Consider the following 11,863-nt stretch of genomic DNA (forward strand, 5'->3'; position numbering starts at 1 on the left):
ATAGTCAAAATAAATGATACGAATGTCCAGATTTGTTTTTGTCCAAATAACTATAATTTGAGATAGGACACGCTGAAAGAGTCCGACCCCCACAACATGTGTAGGCAAAGAGTTAAACACAGGCTTCGACATCACTAACTCTACTGTGCTGCAATTTACTGCAAACTCAGGCAGTGGTTGCATAGATGTTACCATGGCAACTAATCTTATACAGATGTGTTACCAGTGACGCCTCCTCTGTTCCAACGCAACATCTCTCCAAACCACTGGCCGAGTGTTTGTCTTTTCTTTTCTTTCTTCTTTTCTTTTGGAAGAACCCTTCATTTAACCTTTCTCTCCGAATAAAAAACATTATTGAAACATTATTCAGTTTAAACGTCACACACAGTGAAAAGTGGCTACATCAAAATCAGTGGTGGAACATAACCCAGTACATTTATTAAAAAATATATTGTACTTAAGTGGAAATTTGAGGCGCGTCTTTTTTTTCTGCCACCATACACCATTTTTTATTTGTACCTTTTACCATGAACTAAATTTTTGTCTTAACAATAGTTAGTTGTATGAAATTAATCAATAAATAAAAAAAATAATTCATGCCTTCATATACAATAAAGGAAATCCTCATTCTGCTTTAAGTGCAAAAATCCTTTTGCACAGTACTGTATGTTATATGACTGCATTATGATTATTAACGTGTATGTTACTTTTATGTTGCAGCTGGTAATTTGAATGAATCTATATACATATATATACGACACATTAATAATCATAACGCAGTCGTATAACAAACATACAAAACTGTGCAAAGGGTTTTTTCGCAAAATGAGGATTTCCTTAAACAATATTCATGAATAATTTTTTAAAAAACTACAAGGTACAAGGTACAAATAAAAAATTTAACTATATATATATACATGTACATTTATATACGTATATATATATATACACATATATATGCATATATATATATATATATATATATATATATATATATATATATATATATATATTATAATTTCATTTCATTTCATTTTTAATAATGATTTTATTTAATGAGTGCAGTATAATATATCGGGGTAAAGTTGCATTTAAGTGAAATACTAAGTACAAGTACCTCCGAACTGCTCCTGAAGTGAAGTACTTCGTAGTAAATGTACTTCGTTACTCTCTGTAGCAGACTGGCGGAGCGTCAGAGCCCCGTCCGAGGAGTGCGCATGCGCTGCAAGGGAAGCGGAAGTGAGCATCATGTCGGTGGAGGACCCGTTTTTCGTCGTGAAGGGGTGAGAAAGTGACCAACTAAGACCCTGAACCTCGGCGGCACCGCGCCTGCCTGCACGTCCGAAGAGTGATTCAACAGCGGCTCGTTGTCGCTGTTGTTGTTTTTCTCTCAAAGACAAAAGTTACATTCGAGAAGTTAGCTCAACCGGCTAGCTGTAAGCTAACTAGCCGCGGATGCTAGCAGCAGCAGCTTGTTGATGTTTTGGTTTTTTCTAGACCCCAACATCAACGAGTCTTGTGAGTGATCTAGCTTCGGTTTTAATCGGTTGTTTCCGCTGAAACCCACCGGGAGGAGGAGGAGGAGGAGGAGGAGGAGGAGGGGGGGGGGCAGTTAGCGAGAAGTTATGCGACCATGTAGCCTCGGGTGTTTGTTGTGGTTCGACGCAAGGGGCGTGGCTGCAGCCAGCTCCTCTGAGGGGGGGAGTCAACTGGACCACTGTTACTGATGTGTGTGTGTGTGTGTGTGTGTGTGTGTGTGTGTGTGTGTGTGTGTTTGCAGGGAGGTGCAGAAGGCCCTCTCCCGTGCTCGGGGCCTGTACGACAGGTGGGAGGAGCTGCTGCAGGAGGGGACACAGGTGAGCAGCCGAAAGTCAAGTGTGGAGTCTCAAGACACACACACACACACACACACACACACACACACACACAGCTTCACACACAAGTCCAACAATAAATTCATCTTACAGACTTATACAGAATCCTGTCGGTATCTTAAGGCCTGACGGATCTTGTTCTCACACGCTCACTTTGTGTGCACAAAATATTCTTGTTTTTTGACCTTGTTCTTATGCAAGTGAGGATGCTTTCGACCGCCACCGAGTCACATTCGGCCATGTACACACACATTCACAAGCGCTTCATTTCTGTCACACATCATCATTCACACACAGCTGTCACAGCCGTCAGGGGCAATTTAGTGTTAAATTTCTTGCCCAAAGATCGAACCATCGACCTTCTGGCCAGTGGACGACCCGCTTACCAACTCCTGAGCCATGAATGTTTTTTTTATTTATCTACCTTTTTATCTAAAGTGCAGTAAACTCAGGGAGGGAAAAAAAATCCAAGTCAAAACAATAATTCTCTTTGTCTTCACCTTTAATAATGGCATCAGTGTGTGTGTGTGTGTGTGTGGGCGGGGGGGGGGGGCAAGCTGTGGCTCAGGAGGTAGAGACGGTCGTCCACAAATCGGAAGGTCGGTGGTTAGATCCCGCCGCCCACCTCCAGTCAGCTGGCCGACATGTCCTTGGGCAAGACACTTAAGCTGCCAGTTTATTAGCCACAGAGAGCTGAAACTAACGCAGTCTAATTCAACACGCCTACGACAACACCTACATTTGTGAAGGTTATAGCGATCAGTGGTAATGTTATGGGGTGTTACTGTCCTGTGTATGTGTATATTTACATGTAAGGAATCTGAAGTGCTTTACTCTGTCTTCGAGGTGAAAACCTGCTCGGTTGACGGGGCAGAGTAAGAATATTGATGTGGCGTGTTCCTGTATAGTTAGTGACGTTTCTTCTCAGGTGAGCCGGGACGAGCTGGACTGGAGCACCAACGAACTGAGGAACTGTCTGAGGGCCATCGACTGGGACCTGGAGGACCTCAGCGAAACCATCAGTATCCTTTTTTAACAGGAAGAAGAAGAACCCCCTCCCCACACACACACACACACACACACACACACACACACACACACACAGCCGGCCTCTTCACATGACCGTCAAGTATTTTTAAAACAAACAGATGCTTTGTGTCCCTCTCTCCCTCCCGCCCCATGTATTTCGAGACTTCTACAGAGGACGTATTAATCTTCATAAAGACCAGAACCATTTCACTTACACAGTCATTTAGCAAAAAGAGCAGAAATATGAAAAGACTCCTTTCAGCCCTTTCAGGAAAAATGTCAAGAGGAGAAACCACAACCTGCTTCCGTTTTAAAAAGCTGATCATCTCATTGGGCTTTGACCCATGACTGTCGTTATTACACTAGAAGAACACGAGAGACACCAACAAAAGGAAATTGGTCTTTAATAAACAATAATCATAATAATAATATAAGAGGTATGAGGCATTTCGTATTTGGTCCTTGACCGTTTCAGGTATCGTGGAATCGAACCCGGGGAAGTTCAAACTCGGAGACAATGAACTGCAGGAGCGGAGAGGCTTTGTGGAGCGAACCAGGAAATCTGTCCAGGTACATTTCATCGGCAGCAATTAGGGTTAGGGCTGATGATTCTTAAGATGTTGTTATCAAACATTTCTGACAAAGAAATGTAATTGCGCCTTGATATTTTTAGTTTTAAACTTTATCATAAATAAATAGAAATAAAACGAAAACACAAATCCAACCACATATATAGAATTTTAATTTAGAAAATAATCAGAATTTATTTTACCTAAGATGTAAACATAAATGCAATTTTTTCCCTGCATTGTTTATTCTGTACCATAAATATTCACAATTCTCTGATTTCAGCTTCTTCAATGTGAATATTTTCTGGTTTGTTTGATCCTCTGTGACAGCAAACTAAAACTCTTTGTGGTGTCTTGAAAAAACAAAAACATCTTCAGATCATAATTTTTCAACATTTTATGAACCAAACAACTAATCGATTAATCGAGAAAATAATCAAAAGATTAATCGATTATGAAAATAATCGTTAGTTGCAGCCCTATTATAAAGATAAATGTTAGAAAAACTGCCAAATATCAGTATCTATGCAAAAAAAAATTGTTATCTTATTTATACACTCTCTAAAAAAGAGCATTTACAGTGTCAAAATATATGTAGCTGGATGGATATTGTCCATGACTGTGAGGACGAGAACAAGAGAACAAATAGTTCTCAACACAGAACGTATGTGTGTGTGTGTGCGCGTGTGTTTTGTTGCCAGCGGTTACAGACAGACTACACAAACATCGCCCCGGAGTGCGGATTGTACAGACACAAGTCAAACACAAGTCAAACCCCAGCAAATGCAGCATCTCCCAGCTCTGTAATTAATGTGTTTTCCCCACTTTGTTGCTGTCGTCAGGGAGACAGAAAATCGATCATCTGTCGGCATCTGTCGCCTTGTTTACCTGAGACTCACTGCCGAACAGAGCCGCCGTCCGACCCGACCCAGTCGGCACAAGTGAAAACACACGAGTCGGGTTCCTGAACACGAGTCTTTGCGAGCGAAGGTGGCCGTCCTTTTTAAAAATAGTCCAGGAAAGAATGGAGTCGTCTGAGCCAAACAAAAAGACAAAAGACTCTCTGACATTTTTGTATTTGCCCACCAGCGATTCTGGCACAGCAGCACAGAATCTGATGTAATGAAGCACTGTACGAGGCTTTTTACAGCCACGTTGTGGCGTGAGAAGGCTTTACATCACATTTTGTCCAAAGCGACTTACAATGAGCGCAGTCAAATGTGAAGATATAAAAGTGCAGGGATCATTGCGAGTACATAAAACATTTATCAAAACAGCTTCAAGTTCTCCAATTTAAGATGCTTTTTTTTTGCTGTTTTTTTATGATTCGTGGATTAAGGTGCAGTCTGAACAGGTGAGTTTACAGTCTGCGACGTCGATGTGGAGCTCGTTCCACCGTTGAGGAACCGGGACCGACAACAGAGAGCGTAGCGAGAGGAATGCTCAAATGCGCATCAGTCTGGGACCTATCGGTTGGTTTTCGATTTCCAAGAGCGTTACCAACGGACGCAGACCAAAATGCCTCCGGACGCAATTGTATAGACCTACAACCAGCGAGAGCAACGAATCATGTGACGTCCGTTGAGCGACGTGAACATGTCAGCAGACGAGAGCAGAGAGGAGACGTCTGTGATGACGATTACACAGTGTCTGTGAACTAGCGTTGCTGTATTTTTTTGTGTGGGAGATATTTTTTTAAATGTTGGGTTCCATTATACCTCGGAACTCCGGTTAATCGTTCCAGTATAATCTCGGAACTCTGAATTACGACCCCCGAGTCCAACCTGAGGTCAGGGAAGAAATCACCACCCCGACTTCCTGGGCCCCGAGATCCAAAACCGAATGCTTGTTGGTCAGCGGCAGCCATCTTGGTTGTTTACAAAAAGCCGCTGATCTCAACGTCACGGTATAAACCCCCACCGATCATCAGATAATCGGCTGTGATTGGACCGGCGGGAGGGGGAAAATACCTTCCAATGGAGGGAGATCCAGAGACCTCATAGTATGGCAGAGCAAAATGAAAAATGAGCTCCCAGAATTCACCTTGGTCCCATGACGGCTAATGTACGGGATGTAGTTGAGTGGTGGCTGCCCGCCCCTCCCAGTCTGCGAGTACCAGAGGAGATGTAGTATGGGAGAACTTGGACAGGTCAAAGACCAGAAGGTCGGAATCATTCTCTCTCTCTCTGTGTGTGTCTGTGTGCAGGAGATGAAGGACCAGCTGTCCAGCCCGTCTGCCGTGGCTCAGGCAGAGAAGAAGAACCGACAGGTTGGTGAACACATATACACACAACAAAGGTTAACGCTGACACGCCAGAAAACGAACCACCTGTATCTGAGCACATGTCGTCACTATGGAGGTGTTTTCACATTCCTCTCCTGGGGGAGGAGATTTCTGTGTCACTTCTCTGCAGTTCAAAACGAATACCGTTCAAGCCAGATTTGGTACGTCACAAATACAGAAACCAATCGCTTGCAGCAGAGGCAGCGCATCATGAGAGGACGCCAGGTGTGTCAGCAGACAGTTAGGTGTTAGCATTAGCATCCACGAGAGGACAGCAGGTGTGTCAGCAGACAGTTAGGTGTTAGCATTAGCATCCACGAGAGGACAGCAGGTGTGTCAGCAGACAGTAAGGTGTTAGCATTAGCATCCACGAGAGGACGACAGGTGTGTCAGCAGACAGTTAGGTGTAAGCATTAGCATCCACGAGAGGACAGCAGGTGTGTCAGCAGACAGTAAGGTGTTAGCATTAGCTGTTAGCATCCACGAGAGGACAGCAGGTGTGTCAGCAGACAGTAAGGTGTTAGCATTAGCTGTTAGCATCCACGAGAGGACAGCAGGTGTGTCAGCAGACGGTTAGCGTTAGCAGTTAGCCTCCATGAGAGGACGGCAGGTGTGTCAGCAGACAGTTAGCGTTAGCATTAGCAGTTGGTAAAAGTTTGATGGCTGAATCTCTCCGATGTTGCCTCTATCCATCTTGTTGCGCACATTCTTCCACCGGTCTACCTAGCGCGAGCAGCTGTGGTGGGCGGGGCCTGTGTTATTTACATATCATGAATATTCATAGTCGCAGTATTCCTCAGTGGGGGAGAGAGAGTGGATGGTTGCCAGACACCTTCCAGGGGTTTAAAAAAAATAATTTTTGGTTGTGTCCAGGCTCTGCTGGCTTCCTCGGGTCAGGACAAGTCGACGGGACTGGAGGCTCATCTGGTGTCGGCCAACTCCAGATACATGGAGGAGCAACAGGAGCAACAGCAGGTGTGACACACTGTGACGCAGTGACAGAGGATTATTAAATATGGGTGTATGTTGTTGTTGTTGTTGTTTTTAGTGTCAGGTTATGAGCTGTTTTGTGTGTGTGTGTGTGTGTGTGTGTGTGTGTGTGTGTGTGTGTGTGTGTGTGTGTGTGTGTGTGTGTGTGTGTGTGTGTGTCTGTGTGTGTGTCTGTGTGTGTGTGTGTGTGTGTGTGTAGCTCATCGTGCAGGAGCAGGACGATCAGCTGGAGTTGGTGTCGGGCAGCATCAGAGTCCTCAAAGACATGTCAGGACGCATTGGAGACGAGCTTGACGAGCAATCTGTGTGAGCACACACACACACACACGACACACATATGTTTTTCCACTTTCTCTATAATAATAATTATAGTCATGATAATTAGTCATGAAGTCAAATCACAGGATATAAAATGTGTTTTAAATTTCCTACATTTTTTTTATATTCTGATCCCTTCTCCAGAAGAAAGCAGTGGAGAGAGTACAGAGAGAAATTAGTCTCAAAGTGGTCACAAATGTGTATCACCTGATCTACAAGAGAGAAACAAATATTTCAAATATTTTAAGATTATGTTTACATTTTTCTTTTAGTTTTTTACATATGCTGGAGAGCTGCCAGACAACGTGGTGGTACAACTACAAGCCTCTTTATGTCTCTAATTTCTCTCCATAAGTTTGGAACTAAACGCTTCCCTCGGCCCCTCCATTTTTATTTTTTTGTCATTTTAGCTGTTTAATATATTTATGATACGATCGATTCCCCCGACCAGTTTCCTGTGACCGTGTCCCGTGTCTGGACTTGTTTAGTCGACAGGAAGCAGCAGGACGACGACGCTGGTGTTTGTTTGTTGTGACAGAGGTTTTCAGTGAACTGCGACTAAACACACACTCACTCACACACACACACACACACACACACACACTCCCACCTCACCACCATTTTGTCATAAACAGTGACTCACGTAAAGTCCGGATAGAGTCACGGAAAAAACATGTTCTCGCCTTCGCGCCTCGTTACTACCTGCAGGTCTCCGACACCTTTCCACAAACCGTCCTCTAGCGCCACCTTCAGGACAAGTGCTGTCCACTGCTGTTTCTCTGTGGACCGTCGACCAGCACTTTGACCACTGAGCCCAGCGACTCTTACAAAGAGTTTCACGTTCTCTTCATCACTCGTAGAGTGCGTTTTCCGAGTGCGTCGAGTCGGAGTCGGTGAGCGGCCGATACAAAACCAAAAGTAGTCAAATTGATTGTGAATCATATGCAGTCAAAGCAGAGTTCATATGTTTTGCGGCATGCTATAAAATTGTAATGTTTTTTTCCTTTCTTTCCGTGTCCAGTATGTTGGGGGATTTCGGAGACGAGATGGATCAGACGTCGTCCCGCATGGACTCGGTCCTGAAGAAGCTGGAGAAGGTGTCTCACATGACCAGCAGTGAGTCCACACACACACACGCACACACACACACACACACAACTCGGTGGAAGGACGGGGACACGCTCCAAAGAAATAAGCCGTCAAATTTTGGCACAATTTGGGACAAAGGGGGCGGGGTTTTTATGAAATATCTCAAAGTCTCGTTTTTTTCGCGAATCTCAAAGCGTTTTTTCCGTGCCGTGTTCCCCCTCAGGTCGGAGGCAGTGGTGCGCCATCGGCGTGCTGGTCGCCATCATGATCGTGGTCCTCATCCTGTTCTTCGCTCTCTGACGCCGGTGACCTCTGACGCCCTGGATGGATGGATGGACAGATACAGGAAGAGGGAGGCGTCTCTCCTCCTCCTCGTCCCTGGTGACCGGCATAGACAAACCAGGAAGTAACGCTCCTCCCTCTGGTGAACGTCGGGGAGCAGAGCTCAGCGTGAGGGGAGGGAAACCCCGTTTTTTTGTTTTTCATATTGGTACATATGAATTTCGGTTATCGTTGAAAACAAACTAGTACTGAATGTGAGGGGTCAGGGCAGGAAGCTGAGGCTGTCAGGAAGAAAGACATTTTCAAAAAAAAGACCAAAAAAAGATTGTTTTGTTGAAACATCCGTGAATGTCAAAAGAACCATTTGGTTGTAGTTTTTTTTTATTTCTGCTTTGAAACTACAAAAGAGTCTCGTTTGATATATGAACCATAATAATGAACCACAGTAGTTTGAGATGAAGAAAACTACTATGATAAAGATGAAGAGATTTGAAAGTTCTTTACAGAAGGACAGGAAGTGGAAGACGAGACCGCTTCTCTTCCGCCCATCAAACCTGGTTCTCAAATAACAAAGATAAATATTGATTCATCAACTGTTGAATCAATTTAAATGTGTCTTTAGCCGCAGCACGGGAGGGGGGGGGGGTGTTTCAGTGTTGCCTTAAATCTATTTTTATACGGTTATGAAATGACCAGTATGTTTATGTGCCTACATGTCGACAGCAGCTGATTTCACCGGCGAACGTCGCCTCTGGAAACAGCTGCTGTCGTGCGTTCATGGTCAAAAGAAAAGACACGGCGCGAGGCCGCCGTTCCCCCGACTCTTGACTCCTGGACACAAATGGTTCGCTGCCCCCCCGATCGTGACCCGATCGTGACCCCGTCCACACGATTGGCCGAGGCTCCATTTTACTCTCACCGGGCGATGAGAGACGACATCCTTGCCTGGGTTTTTTTTTGGGGGGGGGGGAGGGGGGAACGCCTTCGCTAATAAGCAGAGGAGCAGTTGCCGGGCAGGATGCCTACACACGCAGCCCAGACTCAGACCTACGGCTCCCTCTGCTGGAGGCCGTCGGCCATATTGTTCCTCTGTGTCACGTCAGGGTGCGTTGCAGTGCAGTGTAGATATACACCATGATGTTTTCATCTGATTACTACTATTATTATGCAGACCCAATCTTGTTTATGTTGTTTGTTTTTTTATCTTTATTCATGTGCTTGATTTCATCAGCTAGTCACAGAAAGAAAAAATCTGAGATTGTGAGATTTTATATTTGTATTTCCCTAGAAACGCTCACCTGTTTTTTTTAAATCTCAGAGGTCAGATGCAGGTGAGGTTCACAATGATTGTTTTATTCCTTTCAGTAGTTTCAACTTGAACAAAAAATGTAATAAATGATCATTTGTGACTTGATAGTGTTTGTTTAGTCCACAATGGCACCGCAAAATGTATTTTCCCAATATTATAAACAAGGGCTGCGCCCTACGATTATCTTCATTATGCATTAATCTGTCGATTAGTTTCTCGATTAATCCATTAGTTGTTTGGTTCATAAAATGTCGATCGTGTTTCCCAAAACCACCAAGATGATGTTTTAAATTGTCCACACACCAAAGATATTCAGTTTACTGTCACAGACGAGCAAAGAAACCAGAAAATAGTCACATTGAAGGAGCTGAAATCAGAGAAATTTGACTTTTTTTTTTACCTCAAAACTACGTGAACCGACTAATCAATTTTCAAAATAGTTGGCGATTAATTTGTTAGTCGATAACTAATCTATTAACTGTTGCAGCGCTAATACAAACATCATAGTGGAAGGACACTGTGTCTGTCTCGTGCTGTCGAAACTCTTTTGGTTCCGGTCCGGTGGACTGATCCAAATCCTCTGTGAATTAAAAATGTTGGCAAGAAGCTTAGAGTGGAAACAAAGATTCATAATAAGATGAATACCATGTTTCACAGTGGGCGCTTTGTTCGGCACACCTGCGCCCTCCGATGCCAACCAATCGTACGGCTCTGCCGCAAAGTCAACTGACGTGGAACCTTTAGGGCCCATAGTGCCAAACACAACAAATCAGATTTTCTGTTTTGTCGTGGTGATTTGCACATCAGGGCCACCGTAACCATGGAGATGCTCAGTCAGTTTTGGCCTTGAGGTCGTCGTCAGCGATGGTGTCGTACGGACGTGCGTCATATTTACTACTGTCAGTAGACTGCACAGGTGTACCTGATGAAGTGGCCCCTGGGCGGACTGTAGATCATGTGACCTCGCCTGAAGTTCAGGCCAACGATGCTCGTCGTCGTCGAACGACCTGAGGCGAAACCCGGTCGGTTCGCAGGGTGGATCCGTCAGAACCGAACTAAACTAACTTCAACCGATGACTTGGGCTCATTGTCATCGACGGGAAATAAGTTTCGGCAGGAATGTTTTTTTCCAGTTAGTGAACAAGAAATCGACTCGTGCCAAACAGAACATTTGTCTTCTATTTTACTGCCTTTCTTCTTATCACTTCAATCGCAAGCTGCAGATGTTACAGGAGTGAGTCCTGGTCTGAGAGCCCTGAGGGGCCCTGGAGGTTGGAGCCAACGACAGGACGAGTGACGGACGTCACGTGGAACTCCACACAGATTATTTCAGTTCAAATAAATCCATTCTCAAACTGTCTGGATGTTCTCACTTTGGGAGCTCGTCACGGCCTTTTCTCCCACAACGTGGTCGACGTGCTTCGTTCGCTGCGCGAATGAAATCGGAACTTTTTGTTGTTCGTCATTAGACGCCAGACTTTGTCAAACGTGAGAATTTGCTGAATCCTTCAGTTTAATACCATCGTAAAATTTCTTTGACTGATGTTTTATGACAATCTGAAGATGTGAGTCACATTTTCATGGACGTGCAACGTTTGCGGGATGTTTCCATGAAACGTGTCTACGTTCGCCCGTGTTCGTCCAAGTCACGTCATCCGGTCATTGGTTGTGACTCGGTGACTGGTTACAAAGCACATGTTGATTTTTCTAATCGGAATACTTTTGGATTACTTCAAAATCCCCCAAAAATATTGCAATTTATACCCCCCAAAAAATTTGACGTGTTTAACCATTAAAAATATTTACAACGCAAATAAAATGTATTGATGTTAGTTAATGTTGAGAATGTACATTTATTATATTCAGCATTTACAACACAAAACCATAGAAAAACAAAACTGGCAACCTGAGTGTGTACTGTTGATTAATGCATACAGTAATATATATATATATATATATAATTTTTTTTAATTGCCATATTTTAAAGACATCATCCAAATGTAATTGAAGTAATGTAACTATTGTCTAATTACATTTTTTTTCAAATGTAATCTGGTGTGATTATAGCTACTTATTATTCGTAATCAGATTACGTAATCCAGATTACATGTAATCCGTT

The 11,863-nt window shown here is 43.8% G+C and overlaps 1 protein-coding gene across 1 annotated transcript; it reads left to right on the forward strand.

Moving 5' to 3' along the window:
- Positions 1-1,199: 1,199 nt before the first annotated feature.
- On the forward strand, positions 1,200-9,849 carry LOC118312980 (syntaxin-10). Its single transcript, XM_035638098.2, has 9 exons — positions 1,200-1,283; positions 1,781-1,856; positions 2,803-2,896; positions 3,379-3,473; positions 5,679-5,741; positions 6,630-6,731; positions 6,946-7,052; positions 8,086-8,180; positions 8,377-9,849. The coding sequence occupies exons 1-9, from the start codon at positions 1,249-1,251 to the stop codon at positions 8,451-8,453; spliced, it is 744 nt and encodes a 247-aa protein (XP_035493991.1). The 5' UTR covers positions 1,200-1,248; the 3' UTR covers positions 8,454-9,849.
- Positions 9,850-11,863: the final 2,014 nt, after the last annotated feature.

This window comes from Scophthalmus maximus, chromosome 8 (assembly GCF_022379125.1).
Source record: "Scophthalmus maximus strain ysfricsl-2021 chromosome 8, ASM2237912v1, whole genome shotgun sequence".
Classification (NCBI taxonomy): domain Eukaryota; kingdom Metazoa; phylum Chordata; class Actinopteri; order Pleuronectiformes; family Scophthalmidae; genus Scophthalmus; species Scophthalmus maximus.